General features: G+C 51.3%; 1 protein-coding gene and 1 long non-coding RNA gene across 4 annotated transcripts in view; both read left to right on the top strand.

Annotated features, from left to right (window-relative positions):
- SPECC1 (sperm antigen with calponin homology and coiled-coil domains 1) overlaps nt 1-13,761 on the top strand; it is a 102,733-nt gene that overhangs the window by 58,173 nt on the left and 30,799 nt on the right. For all 3 annotated transcript variants that reach the window (XM_081890257.1, XM_081890256.1, XM_081890258.1), the window contains 3 exons: nt 3,345-3,552; nt 4,838-4,911; nt 5,572-5,753. In XM_081890257.1, coding sequence (XP_081746383.1) covers nt 3,345-3,552; nt 4,838-4,911; nt 5,572-5,753 — 464 coding nt within the window. The remainder of the gene's footprint in view (nt 1-3,344; nt 3,553-4,837; nt 4,912-5,571; nt 5,754-13,761) is intronic.
- LOC309358040 lies at nt 8,285-12,817 on the top strand. Its single transcript, XR_014163298.1, has 3 exons — nt 8,285-9,265; nt 9,459-9,705; nt 10,796-12,817. It is a non-coding gene; the product is annotated as an uncharacterized lncRNA (long non-coding RNA).

The raw sequence follows: 13,761 nt of genomic DNA, 5'->3' as shown, positions 1-13,761 counted from the left end.
TCCCTAAATGTCGGCTGCTGCGAAGCAACACCAGGGCTGCTTCCCAGAGGCTTCTGGCTGGCCATTGTGAGAGACCTAGTTAACCTGCCGGGCTTTTCCTGCATTGGGTCGGTGCCCTGGCTGTTGCACCTGAAGGTTGGTGGTTCGAGCCCACCCAGGGATGTTGATGTGGGCAGGATTCCTGCATTGCAGGCGGGTTGGTCTAGATGACTCTCGGGGTCCCTTCCAGCTCTGTGAGTCCATACGGTTTATCTACATGCTGCCTTAACCCCAAGGCTCACAAAGCCAGCAAGCAGCATTCATATGCAAGAATGCAAATGAAATATACAATAAAAGCACAATAGCCATTGAAACAAAATTTTAGAAGCATCAAAATCTTGTAATCAGATAAGGTTTTCCTAGGCACTGTGCCCTGGAGGTTGCAGAAAACTTCCTTTCTACCTTGCTGCTTTGCAGCAGTGAAGAAGTCGACTGAATCACCTTTTTGGTGTTCCTTCCCTCAGATCCTGTTAGATGTTAGTCCAGACCACTCAGCATACTGGCTTTCATAGCTCATGTGCATAGGGATTTCTGCTCTCTCAGAGGGCCTAGATCTGTTGCTTTCTGGAGTTTGTCTCGGCTACGTAGCTGGACCCCATTTTCTCTTAGCAGATTTGCACCGTTTGCAAGAGGTCAACTGCGCTGATGCTAACATGGAAAGGAAGGAAGGACTCTGGTTCCTTGCTCCCTGAATACTGAAAGTTCTGGACAGCGCGTGTAATTTGGTCCCTCTTGCCCTGTTTTATATACTTGTGAAGCAGTTTCCACACAGGGCATTTACCGTGAAGTAGCCACGCTCTGTTCTCTCCCTCTTTGTGGAGCCGTGAGCAAAACGGCTCTATTTGGTTTCTTCCTTTCCCCCTGGCAGCTTGTAAAATCTTCACTGTTTTGATTCAGTTAAATAGAATAATAGAATTGTAGAGTTCGAAGGTACCCAAGGATCATCTAGTCCAACCCTCTGCAATGCAGGAATATTTTTCCCAACATGAGGCTTGAACCAACAGCCCAACCAGATCCCTGTGGGAAGCCCAAGAGCCCTCTGCCCTCCTGTGGTTCCCAGCTACTGATATTCCAGACTGCCTGGTTATGGAGGCAGAGCTAAGCCCTTAACCTCCATGAATTCACCCCCTCCTCTCTTAATGCCATCCAAGCTGGTCGCCATCACTGTCTCCTGTGGGAGGGAGTTCCACAGTCCAACGGCACCCGGAGAGCCACAAGTTAGCCACTCCTGGTACAAACAAGATGGACACAGGCCAACCAGCAATCCGATTGAGTCTGAAGCCTCCCCTGTACATCCAAAATCTGGGCAACACAGTCACAAGCTCCCCCTTCCCTGCAGAACTGCATCCGTTTGGACATTTAGCTGAATGACCCTTTTCACTGCAATTGCCGCAATTTCCTCCTTCCTGGTCCAGCCCTTCAGCACTTTCCCCCCCTCCTGCCCCAGACAGATGGACCTCATTAGTAGCTCGGTGGTTTGTTTTTTTTCCGAGAGAGACCAGGTGCTCTCGCTGTGCTCAGAGAAAGGGGGGGAAACACAATGGATGAGTGCATGTTAATTCTCTTGGCGAGTCTCGCACTCGTAACCCAAGCCTGCAATTAACCTTCGCTGCTGCCCTGCTTGGAAACGCCACCTCCCACAGTTAGGGAGCGGCCCGTGGGAAGAACTTTTGCCGGGACGGGGGGAGCCAGGATACCCTGCCAAAAGTCACCACCTGATTTATAGAGAAGTGGAAACTCTAGGTGTGTTTTCGGCCGAGGCTGGCGATGACCGTAGCAAGTGGGAAGGAGTGGGATTGTTGCTGGGCTGTATGGAAATCTGCAGAGAAGCTGATGCCTATTTAAAAATCGTTGTTTAACTGGGGTTTTAACTGCCGAAAGATTTTTTAAAAAAACAACAACACAGACATCCTAAGTTTCATCATTTCCTTCCACTTAGATTTGGGGTTGTCACCACCTACATTCTGCTCAGAGTTGAAATTGGTGGACCCATTGTCTTCTGTGGGTCTTCTCAGTAATGCTAATATTCCCAGAACCGGGTGTTCTCCTGTCATCTGTTACTGTATTTTTCGCTCTATAAGACGCACCTAGTTTTTGGAGGAGGAAAACAAGAAAAAAAATATTCTGAATCTCAGAAGCCAGAACTTGCTGTTCTGGCTTTGGGATAGCTGTGCAGCCTGCATTCGCTCCATAAGACGCACACACATTTCCCCTTACTTTTTAGGAGGGGAAAAGTGAGTCTTATAGAGCAAAAAATGTGGTATATTGTCTGCCTCCTCCTCCGGATTTAGTTCAAAGCTCTCCTGATCACGTTCTCAAGGCTCTTAGCAAGCACATTATTGCCAACTGCTGTGAGGTGCAAGCCCATCTCTTGCCAGAACTCCTTCTTCAAGGAAGCGGAGACCACGATCCAAGCAGCCAAACCCTTCCTGACGACTTCCGGTATTTCCCCCGCTCTTCCTGGGACACAGCCTTTGACAGGAAGGAGCGATGGAAAGACCACCTGCATCCCAGGGCCCTTCAGTTACCTGCCCAGAGCCCCATGGTCCCTTCCAACGCCTTGAAGGCTGTGTCTGGCAGTAATGTTGGTGGCCACATGAATCAGGAGGATGGGGTTGTGGTCAGTGGGCTTTATAAGACTTGGCAACTTCTTTCTCTCGTTGTGAGAAGAAAGAACACCTCCCGGGACATCCTGTTCCCTCTGCACATGGCTGCCTCTGTCCCCTCTCCTCACCACAAATCTCTTCCAAATGGTCTTCTGAGGTTGGCAACTTGCTGGCCCAGAATCAGCATCCAAGGTGAGGGCATGGAAACGATTTTGCAGCTCCGCTAACACAGCCTGGTTCCTGACAGTCCTGTTTCTGTATGTCACACTCCTCCAGAGGTTCGTCTCCTGCAATGAGTGAAGAACTTCCTTTTATCTGTCTCAAATCTTCCAACATTCACCTTCATTGGAAGCTCATGAGTTCTGGTGTTGCAAGAGATTATTGTGGCCAGGCTATCCGTCCCTGTCCAGGAGCAGCTGGAGGTGGCTAGACTCCCCAAATAAGACAGCAAGCCCAGTTTATTGGGACAGGCATCACAGATATGGTCCTTTTCAATTAATTTTTTTTATTTAAATGGAAGCTGGGGAATTAAACACTATGTGCTCTCCACCTGCACTTATCGGTGGCACCTTAGCATCGCACAGTGCAATAATAGAATAATTGTAGAGTTGGAAGAGACCCAAAGGGTCATTTAGTCCAACCCACTGCAATGCAGGGATCCTGGTGCGATTTCTCACCCTTTTCTCTCCCTCCGTCCAGACTGAGAAGGAGCGTGCTCAGCTGAAGGAGACCTGCGACCGTCAGGCGGACCAGCTCAGCCGAACCAACCTCAAGCTCCAGGAGAAGACGTCGGAGAATGAGGCCGAGTTCAAGAACCTGAAGGAGACCATCTTTGAGCTGGAAGACCAGGTGGAGCAACACCGGGCGCTCAAACTGCACGACAACCAGATCATCAGCGACTTGGAGAGTAGGTGGAACCAAGGGGGGGAAGGATTTAGGACAGTGTTGCTGTTGTTGTTTAGTCGTTTAGTCTTGTCCGACTCTTCGTGACCCCCTGGACCAGAGCACGCCAGGCACTTCTGTCTTTCACTGCCTCCTGCAGTTTGGTCAGACTCATGCTGGTAGCTTCACGAACACTATCCAACCATCTCGTCCTCTGTCGTCCCCTTCTCCTTGTGCCCTCCATCTTTCCCAACATCAGGGTCTTTTCCAGGGAGTCTTCTCTTCTCATGAGCTGGCCAAAGTCTTGGAGCCTCAGCTTCAGGATCTGACCTTCCAGTGAGCACTCAGGGCTGATTTCCTTCAGAATGGAGAGGTTTGATCTTCCTGCAGTCCATGGGACTCTCAAGAGTCTCCTCCAGCACCATAATTTAGGACAGTATGTAGAGAGAAATTGCAAGCAGGTTATGGAGTTGGCAGGGATTGCTTGAGATTCCCGCCCTCCAATAAAGAAATAATTTTCAATTGAGTGCTGCCTGTTTGGGAAGGAAGCGGGGGGGCGGGGCGGGGAGGCACAGCATGCCTTTCACAACAACAAGTGAAGGATGTCGTCAGGCTGCTGTTCCAAGCAACAAATATCCGATAAGATGAAGTGGGGGCAGAAGCCTTTTGCAGGGGCAGAAACAGGGTCCAAAAAGAGCCGGTGGTGGTGTAGTGGTCAGAATGTCTGACTAGGGCAACCAGGGTTCAAATCCCCAGTGGGTGTGACTCTGGGCCATTCACTGCACCTCTCAGCCCAGGCCTACCTCACAGGGTTGTTGTTGGGGGTTATATGAAGAAGGGGAGAACAACGCACACGCCGCCTTGAGCCCGTTGGAGAAAAATAGTGGGATATAAAGGCAATAAAATAATAAGATGATATCTGAATTGGGGCCAGCCTGCATGTGAGATCGCCACCTGCTGGCGAAGCTGTTTTGCAAGCCGAGACAGAAGCAAATTAGCTTTGTTATGGCTACGATCACTTAATTGGGGAGTAAGCCCCACTGTGTACAGTAAGACTCAACTTTTGAGTAAATGTAGGGTTGTGCTGCCAAAGGTGTTCTGGGCATCAGCAAGTTTTTTAGTGTTTGGACTCTGAAGAAGGGTATTTTATTCCATGCTGTGCATTCTTTTAAAACTGCAAGCCGTTTGGGGGGCAGAAAGGAGGTCTGGCTCGAGATAAGGTCACTTCCCTGTGTTACCTTGGCAGTGTCTTCGGTGCCCTTCCTCTCTGTCCTATCTCAGTAGACTCTTCCTACCTTCCCTGTTCCCAGGTAATCTACTGAAAATGGAAGTCCAGAAGACGGATTTGGAAAGGCAGCTGAAGACCCTGAACAAACAGATGAAGGTGAGAAGGGAGCTTGGTGGCAGGACACCTGCCTTGCGTGCAGAAGGTTCTGAGTTCAGTCCTTCACAGCATCCCCAGGTGGGGCTGGGAAGGACCCCTCACTCAGAACCACGCGGACTGGAACCCCGACAGGTGTCCATCCGACCTCTGCTTAAAAGCCTTTAGAACAAACTCAGGCATCACCAATACCGCTGTCGCATTTCCAAAACTTAGCACCTGCTAAAAACACTTCTGTTTCAACACGCCTGTCCAAACGAAAGTCAACGTAATTTTAATCTGTTTTAGCGTTTTAACTTTTGTATGTTTTAAAGTTGGGCGGTGAATTTGTCTCGATTTTAATGCTTTTATCTTTTTCAAACCCCTTTGAGGCTTTTTTAAAAAAACAATCAAGCGGTGTTTGAATGTCATTAAATGAATAAGTAAGAGGAGGGTCTCTGCCCCGAAGGAGCTTACAATCTAAGAAGAGGCTCCAAACCAGGGGCTTTCCTTCTGCAGCCTCCCTCCCACGCAGAGTGAGAGCGACTGTCTTGTTGTGCTGGCGTCCATGAGAACTGATGCCAACCGCCCTCCGACCTCCCTGCGGTGCTGGCTGCTTTTGTCGGGCGAGTCTCAAACTCTTCCTTCTTCTCCTCTCCCCTCCCTCCTTCTCTTCAACTCCAGGAGGACACGGCCGAGTGGCGCCGCTTCCAAGCCGACCTGCAGACGGCGGTGGTCGTGGCCAACGACATCAAGTGCGAGGCCCAGCAGGAGCTGCGGACGGTGAAGCGCCGCCTGATGGAGGAGGAGGAGAAGAGCGCCCGGCTGCAGAAGGAGCTGGATGAGGCCCAGGGCGGAAGCACAAGGTGCGTGGGGCATGGGGCCAGTGGCTCTTTGTAGGGGTCGCAGGCACCCAGGGAAGTTTGCACTCCCTTCGCTGTCCATGCCTTCGCATTCTTTCTCTGTGTGTCCCCTTTTCCAAGCAGGTTCCGTTGCATTTCCTGTTTTATTTTTGTATGCAAAGAGCCTGTCTTCCATGTATCGCATGTCATCCGGGGCCCTTTGAGAATCACCTTTCCCTTTGGCCAACAACGCTCTGAATTTACTTCAGTGAACCGCAACAGTTGGGGATGTTCAGGGCAGCTTTTACTCACACAGAATGAAGGTAGACTTCCCGGGCCTGTAAATTACATGGGCTCAGAGAGAGGCATCTCCTTCGCCTTTGCTTTGCCCGTGTGTAGAAATGAAGATGCGGGTGGCGCTGAGGTCTAAAGCACTGAGCCTCTTGGTCTTGCCAGTCAGAAGGTCGGCTGTTTGAATCCCTGTTACGGAGTGAGCTCCCATTGCTCTGTCCCAGCTCCTGCCAACCTAGCAGTTTGAAAGCATGCCAGTGCAAGTAGATAAATAGGTACCATTGTGGCGGGAAGGTAAACAGTGTTTCTGTGCGCTCTGGTTTCTGTCACGGTGTCCCGTTGCGCCAGAAGCTGTTTAGTCCTGCTGGCCACATGACACGGAAAGCTGTCTGCGGACAAACGCCGGCTCCCTCGACCTGAAAGTGAGATGAGCGCCACAACCCCATAGTCGCCTTTGATTGGACTTAACCGTCTAGAGGTACTTTTCCATTTTAGAAATTAAGTCACGTTCTCATAGGGAAAAGCATATCTGCCAGGGCTGGATGCCTGCTTCGGCCCGCTGCACAAACATTCTGAGTGAGCAGATTCTCCTAACAATACCCTTCTGCACTCCCTTTTTCTCCTCTTCACATCCTTCTGCCTCCCATGTGGCTAAGAGGAGGAATGTAGAAATTTCTGCTTTTAATGAACCACACTTCCCCATGTCGTCCCAACCAGGAACTGTTTGTAACTCCCCATTTACATGCGGCTGCTGGGAGCCTGGCAGTGGGACCCCGAAATGAGGAGCACCCTGGAGAGTCCTGGCTCGCGAGGAGACCCTCCCCAGAGCCTGAAGAGGACTTTATTGAGGCTGCTCAGCCTTCCTGCCCAGCAGCCGACATGCAGGGTGGTGCATTGACCGCCGCCACTTCCTCGCACCTGAGCAGTCTCAGCAAAGCCCCACTGCCCCTCCGGCTCACGAGGAGACCCTCCCTGGACCCCCAAAGAGGACATTCTCTTTGGGCTCTCATGAGCCAGAGGCTTGTTGAGGCCGCTCAGCTGATACACAAATCACTGTCCATCCAGCTCGTTTCATCTTGTTGCTTCTCAGGTGCCTCACAGTAAACCGTGGTTTGACGGACTCTCATGCGCCTCACACTAAACCATGGTTTGACTGGCTCCACAGTCCAGAGGGTCTCACCCTGCTCAGGATCCGGTCCCACTTGTTCCTCCCGTCCCGCATATGCAAGCAAAATGCCCGTCGTCATGGCGACTGGGATGCGTGCAAAAGTGAGCAAGGGTTTCCAGTATACAAAACACCCTGAGGACGAACTTTCCTGCAGGAACACATTTTTTTAAGGTTGTTCATTTGGTTAATTTGAAGAGTGAAAAGCAGCCGGGGGTCAGCTGAGGACCCTCTTCCTTTGCTGACGTGAAGGGGAACTTGTTCCTAAGGGAACGCATTGGGGGGGGGGTAGGTCTCTGGTGAAGGTTTATCTTCAGTTGATCTGAAGGACAGGTTTATCTTCAGTTCTCAGTGGCGCTTCCAACTGCGATTTCTTGCTCACACCAGCATGTGGCAGAATGCTGGCAATTGACGTTTTTTAGAGTGTGTGTGTGTGTGAAAGAGAGAGACTTACCTCTTTTCTACCTTGGGAGTCAGCTACACTTCATTCAAACGTGTTACTGAGGTGGGGGGTGCGTTGCAAGGGGACCCGACAGATCTGTGAAGGCGAAGGTGAGGTCTTTTCAGTGGTGGTTTGACCTGATTGGCTGCGTTGAACTTCCAGGATCAGAGGCAGTCTATCCTTGATTGCAGGTTTCTGAAGAGCCCCCACAAATGAGGGCTACGGCCTTCAGTTGGTCTAGGCCAGGGTTTCTCAAACTTTGGTCCCCCGTCTGTTGTGGGACCACAGCTCCCGTCATCCCTGACCACGGGTCCTGCTAGCTAGGGATGATGGGAGTTGTAGTCCAACCACAGCCAATGACCCAAGTTTGAGAAACCCTGGCCTGGGCCTTTGGCCTGATCCAGCATGTCTTGGAGTCATAGAATTGCAGCGTTCGAAGGAACCCAAAGGGTCATCGAATTCAAACCTCTGCAATGCAGGGGTCACTGCTAAGCAGAAAACCACAGCTGCAAGCAATCTGTTGCACTTCCACACATGCACAGATATGCACACACAACGGAAATGCCATGTGTCTGTCCCCTGGATGTGTAAAATATCAACCCTAGTTGGATGCACTTCTGTTCAGACCTGCTCCTTCAGTGTTTCCAGGTCAGGAGATGCAGACGGACTGTTTTTCCTGCTGGGTCCATGATATGGAAAACATGAGACGAGGAACTATCTCTAAAAAAACCCTCAAGCCTCACCTGGTTCTCGCAAAGGGCGTGTTTTCTGTTCAAGGAGTCTCGCTTTATCAACCTGCCTCTCTTGTCTGTTTCGCTCAGTGTTCTCCCCCTTTTCCCCGCCTCTGTCCAGCTTCCTTGTCGTATCGCAAATTTGATTGCGCCGTGGAACTGCCAAGCAGCCAGCAGCGCCGAAACCACCCTGATTCTGCTGACTTTTTTTAGTCCGTAACATTATTCATTACGCGTTGCAGTGGGTCTGGCCCACCCCACACACTTGTGGGGCAGATCAGCCTACTGCATCTCTGGGCGTGTGTTGGAGGGGGCAGTTATTTGTCCTCCGCAGACAGCGATACAGCGAGACCTCTTATAGCCAAGGAAACTTCAGCTCTGCGGCCCGGACTTGGCGGTGCAAATTTGCATAATTTATTTTGCACAGTTCGCATAATTATGGAGTGAAGAGAGGTATCAAGGTTCTGAACCTTCTTTCCTCTGACCCGCTTTGCGTGCTTTCAAGAATATCTCTGCCCATCCATAAGGACTAGTAGCTTGCTTTTTCTTTTTGTAAAGGAAAGTTGAGGTCCTCAGTCTACACAGCCTGTCCTGGCCCCCCCAAACTACCCTCCAACACCTCAAGGGCAGTGGTGGACGCTGTCTTGCCACCAGAGTCAGGGTAAAACTGAGCTGCCGCTCCTGTTGGCCTCTCTTTGGGGCTGCCATCCTTGTGCCCTTCGCCCCAGGCAGCAAACCGCCTGCCCTTCCAGCTTGGAGTGCCTGTCCTTTGACTTCCTTCCGACTTCTTCCCCACAACACCACCAACCTCCCTTTCTCTCCGCCACTTTCTCAATTCCCTTTCGTTCCCGGAGAGGATACAGAGCGCAAACCCCCCCGAAGTCTCCAAAGCACACCTGAACTGAAGGTAAGAGGTTCTCTGGCGGTGCAAAGGGCAAAAAACCCACCCCTCACGCCTGCTCCCAGCCCTAACAACCCTCTTCCTTCCCACATTTGTTTTTGCTCTTTGCACATGCCCCGAAGGCTGCCTTGTGCTTTAACAATTTTATTTCCATTTGTTTGCTTTCGTTGCTTTTTTAACCTCCCTTTCTCTCTTCTAGAGTCCAGCTTTGCGCTCTGTGTGTGTAGTAAGCCCCCTCGTCCGCTGGTGTCTCCCCCTCACGTCCCGTTCCATGTGTGTCGCGGCTGTCCCATCTTGCAGAGGCTTGAGAAGGCTGCCGGGCTCTCGCTTTTAACGGTCACTCCCCAAAATGGGGGGCGGGGAGGGGAGACCCCTTGTTTAACACCCCCCCCCCCGTCTCCCTCTTGATCACAGTTTCAGAGGAGCCTGTCTGGAGCGGAGAAGAGGTTTGTTTTGCAGGCGTGATTGCAGCGGTGTGGGTTATGATTTACTATTATTATTAATTTATTTATCATGTCACTTTCACCCGGAGGCCCAGGGGTGCCTTAAAAGAAATTTAAAACAACTCGCAGCCATAAAAATAAGGTGACACTTCACGTGTCAATAGCCAGAGCAAAAGAGGCGTTTATTCAGCATTCCCCAAAGGCTGTACAGTGAAGGGGCCAGGCAGCACCTCTGTGGGGAAGGAGTTCCCCAGCTTGGGGGCCATCCCAGAGAAGGCCCTGCTGAGGGGGGAGGAACTACCATGAGCGCCTTTCCCTCTGTCTGTAGGGAAAGAGGCTGTCTATCAAGATATTTGGGGCCTGAGTCATTTAGGCCTTTAAACACCAACGGATAATGGTACAAAAAAACTCTGGGCAGAGTCAAAGGATCTTATTTTGGCAGGAGTCTTGACCATTGTTGGAGGTGATGAGAACCTTTCCAAGGAGGGCCGAGAAGCTGACGATAAAAAAATTGTTCGGAATTCAGGGAGGGAGGTTGTGTGTATTCTGTCTCAGCAATCCATGCAACTACTCCTCCCTCATGTGAAAAATGGGTCTCAGGACTGCCTTGCAAAGATCAAAGTCCTTAGTCAACAGCAGCAAATTGTTGCTCCTGCCTGCCTCTGATTTCCCATGAATGGTCTGAAAAGGGGCTGTGGGATGAAGACCCCCCCCCTCCAGTTTGCAAGCACTTCCCAGCCTGGTCGCCTGGAGAATGATCCCCCTTGCCACAGGCGACTCCCAGTTCCCGTCAGGCAACAGGGTCAGGGACAATGGGAGCTGGACGCAGAATGCGTGGGCCTTCTGGACATTGTTGGACTCTAGTTCCCATCATCCCTGACCATTGGGCATGCTGGCTGGGGCTGGTGGAAGGAGGAAGTCCCCTGGAGTCTCATCCTGGATGGAGGCAACGCTGCGTGAGCTTGATACTCCAGTGGCCTGGCTCAGTATACATTTCAGGTGTGGGGGGTTTCAATTCATCCATTTTTTGGGACTCTGCCTCCTGTCAGCATCCCTTAAAGCCCACCTTTGGTCTCCCTTTCTCTTTCCACAGATCTCTGATCCCAGTCAATTAGCCGGACCCTGGATGAAACACACCGCCCAGGCCAGGGGCTCAGGACCGCCATATGTAACAGCTCCTCCTTGAAAACGTGGGTGAAGAATACGGGGTTTTAAACCGGGAAAGAAACATCTGAGCACTTACAACAAAATGATTTTCCTGGCGTTTTCTCCAGACTGTCATTCCTACGTGTTCACTGTCTTTTTCCCCTCTCCGAAACCTAACTCTTTAAGGGGGAGATTTATTCTCCCTGAAGGCTACGTGAAAGCAATATGTGTGAGGCTGAAGTTTTGGGGTTGCTGCAGGCCCCCAGTTTTGCATTCTGATGCTTCGAGGTTTTTAAAACGACCCAGCTCCGGACACTGGAAAGAGCTGCTAATCTGCACACTTGAGGTTCTCTGCTGAGAACGACCTGCCGCCGCACGTACCTCTTTGTTCTGGGTTTGCCACGGCAACTGTCCACACGGAGCACGAAGCAAATGTCCGTCTGGTGGGGCTGAGAGTTGCCCATCCATCACCCCGGCGGTCTTCGTCTGCCTGGATGCTTCCTCAATGTCCAACGACAGGGACCAGCCACTAGGTGGCAGTGCATGACTTGGAACCCAGAAACCCATTTGCTGTTCTGCAGCCTATGTTCTGCGTACCACTTGCTGCTGCTTTTCCTGAGATCTGAAGGCAGGAAAGGGCAGAGGGCAGTGAGGGTCAAGCGAGGGTGCCCTCGGTAGCTGCACTACAGAGCCGTCTTCCTGCGCCCCCACTTCTCCCACTTTTGCAAACTTGGAAGCTGCTTGAATTCTGACTTGCAGGGGGGAAGCTGTGGGTCTCTTCAACTTGAAGCCACCCTTTTGGATTACAAGAATGCTTTTAAAACGTTGGGCTTGCGTCGCTGGCGTTTCAGCCCGGGAAATGGCTCCTTTCCCCCCAGACCAAAAGCGCCAAGCTGGTGGATCCCTGGACCCCATGACCCTGCAGGGAGTCCTCTCTACAGAGCTGGCAAAAGGGTGGTCCCATCTATCCCTTGTGAAGGCAATCGGAAGTCCATGTTTTGTTTTATTTTATTCCTCAGAATCTTTACTCAGGGGAAGTCTGTGGCATGACCGACACTCATCCTGAAATGTCCTGTCTCTGCGTTCTTGCAGAACAGTTGCTGAGAAATTTGCACAAGTAGACTTTGAGGGTCGGCCGCGGCCAGCCTCTGAGCCAAATCTGGATCGGAGCCATTTAGCCCTCCAGCCCCAGAGATGCAAGAAAGAGCATGGATGAACAGTGTCTTCTCTCGTTATTTCCCCCCAGGGGTCCTTGGCTTGTTTCCTCCCGCTGCCTTGTCATTGTAGCCCCTCTCACAAGTCCCTGGGAGGTAGAATGTTGTGAAATTCCCTTCCAGCCGGTTTCTTTTAAGAAGTGCCGTTTAACTTGAAGATTCGCTTCTTCTTTCCTCTTCTCTTCCCTTCGCATTTTCCTTTTGTGCCGTGACCGTGCGCCTGCAGGCAGGGACTTATCTCTGACCTTGATTGTTTGTATGTAAGCCACTCAGCTTTTGGGCTGAGGAGCGGGTTGCAAACACTCCAGATCAGTAACAGCAAGGGGAGGGAAACTTCCAGCCTCGCACCCCTCGGGCCCTTGCGTAGTTTCGCAGAAGGCATTGGGGTGCAGAGGAACACTGGGATCTCAGCAGGTCTCTGCTGAGATTGTGCCACACATACAAACTTCAGACACTTCGCTCGATCAGAAGCACTGAGGTCAAGCCTGGAGGCCCACAACCTCCTCTCATGGGTGGTGGGGAAACCCACAAGTGCACCCGCCATGGGGCAGATCCCACCTGCAGACACTGGTGTGCAATTCGGGAATGCTCTGCGATCGGACCACTTGACTTCCATACTTGTAAACATGCTTGAACTGGTAATGACGACAATTTGCTGAGCCATGTGTATGTATGTCTGTGTGTAAGAGAGGGAGGGAGACTAATATTTCAACAAACGTGTACAAAACTGCAAATAAATCTGCGACTGGCAGCCAGGTGCCCTTCTCCGCCTCTTTTCTCTATACCTTTTGTTGGTTTAAAATACCTGCTGCGCCTTCCTTAAACGTAGATGTGATCACAGCGGATCTCCTGTGTGTGTGTGTGTGTGTGTATGTGTAGATTTCTACCTGGCGAGCGCATCCACACAGGTGATGCTGGCTAGCTGCGTGGTAAGGCTGTACCTCTGTTTACGTGAAGCCTCCAGCTCCCGAGGCAGTCTACCTCTGAAGACCACTGGCTGGGGAGCAATGGTGAGAGAGGCAGCCTTGCCTCCAAGTCCCATGTCTGTGTTTTCCAGAAGGCACTGGGGGAAACGGGGTCCTGGAACAGACAGGCCTTTTGTCACATCTGTTGGGGAAAAGCTTCTGTTCTGTGTGAGCGCCTGCTCTTTTTTTTTGCAGTTTGCATATGGAATAGCCACCAGTGCGTTCATGCCCAGTAGCCCTTCGAACCCAGTAGAAGGGTTTTGGGGTCTCCAACCTGATGAGCTCCAGATATTTTGGTCCACAACTCCTACCTGCCCCAGGTCCAGACATGGCCACTTGGGCTGGGGGTGATGGGAGGTGTCGTCCGAAACAGGGCTGTGCCAGCTGGGGTTGGTGGGAAATGGAGTCCAAAACGTCTGGAAAAGCAAAGGCCGTCTCAGCAGATTGGTGTTTAGCTGCCCGCCTCCTCGGGAAATGCTTAAAAACAACTTTGTCCTCATATTATCATCACAGGGAGTCGGGCTGGATTATCCATTGGGTCCCTTCCAACGGTACAATTCTGTCATTCCCCACCTGAGCAAAGCCCGTGCCATTGTGGCCCCCAAGCCCCCTTTCTCCTCTGGTTGGGTGCACAGCCCCAAGGGGCAAATATAACAATAACAACAACAACAATAACAATAATAATAGTTTTTTATTTATACCCCACCCATCTGGCTGGGTTTCGCCAGCCACTC

The sequence above is a fragment of the Podarcis melisellensis genome (assembly GCF_964234715.1).
Source record: "Podarcis melisellensis genome assembly, chromosome: 15".
Classification (NCBI taxonomy): domain Eukaryota; kingdom Metazoa; phylum Chordata; class Lepidosauria; order Squamata; family Lacertidae; genus Podarcis; species Podarcis melisellensis.
Note: the sequence above shows the minus strand (reverse complement) of the source record. Positions and strands in the feature narration are given on the sequence as shown.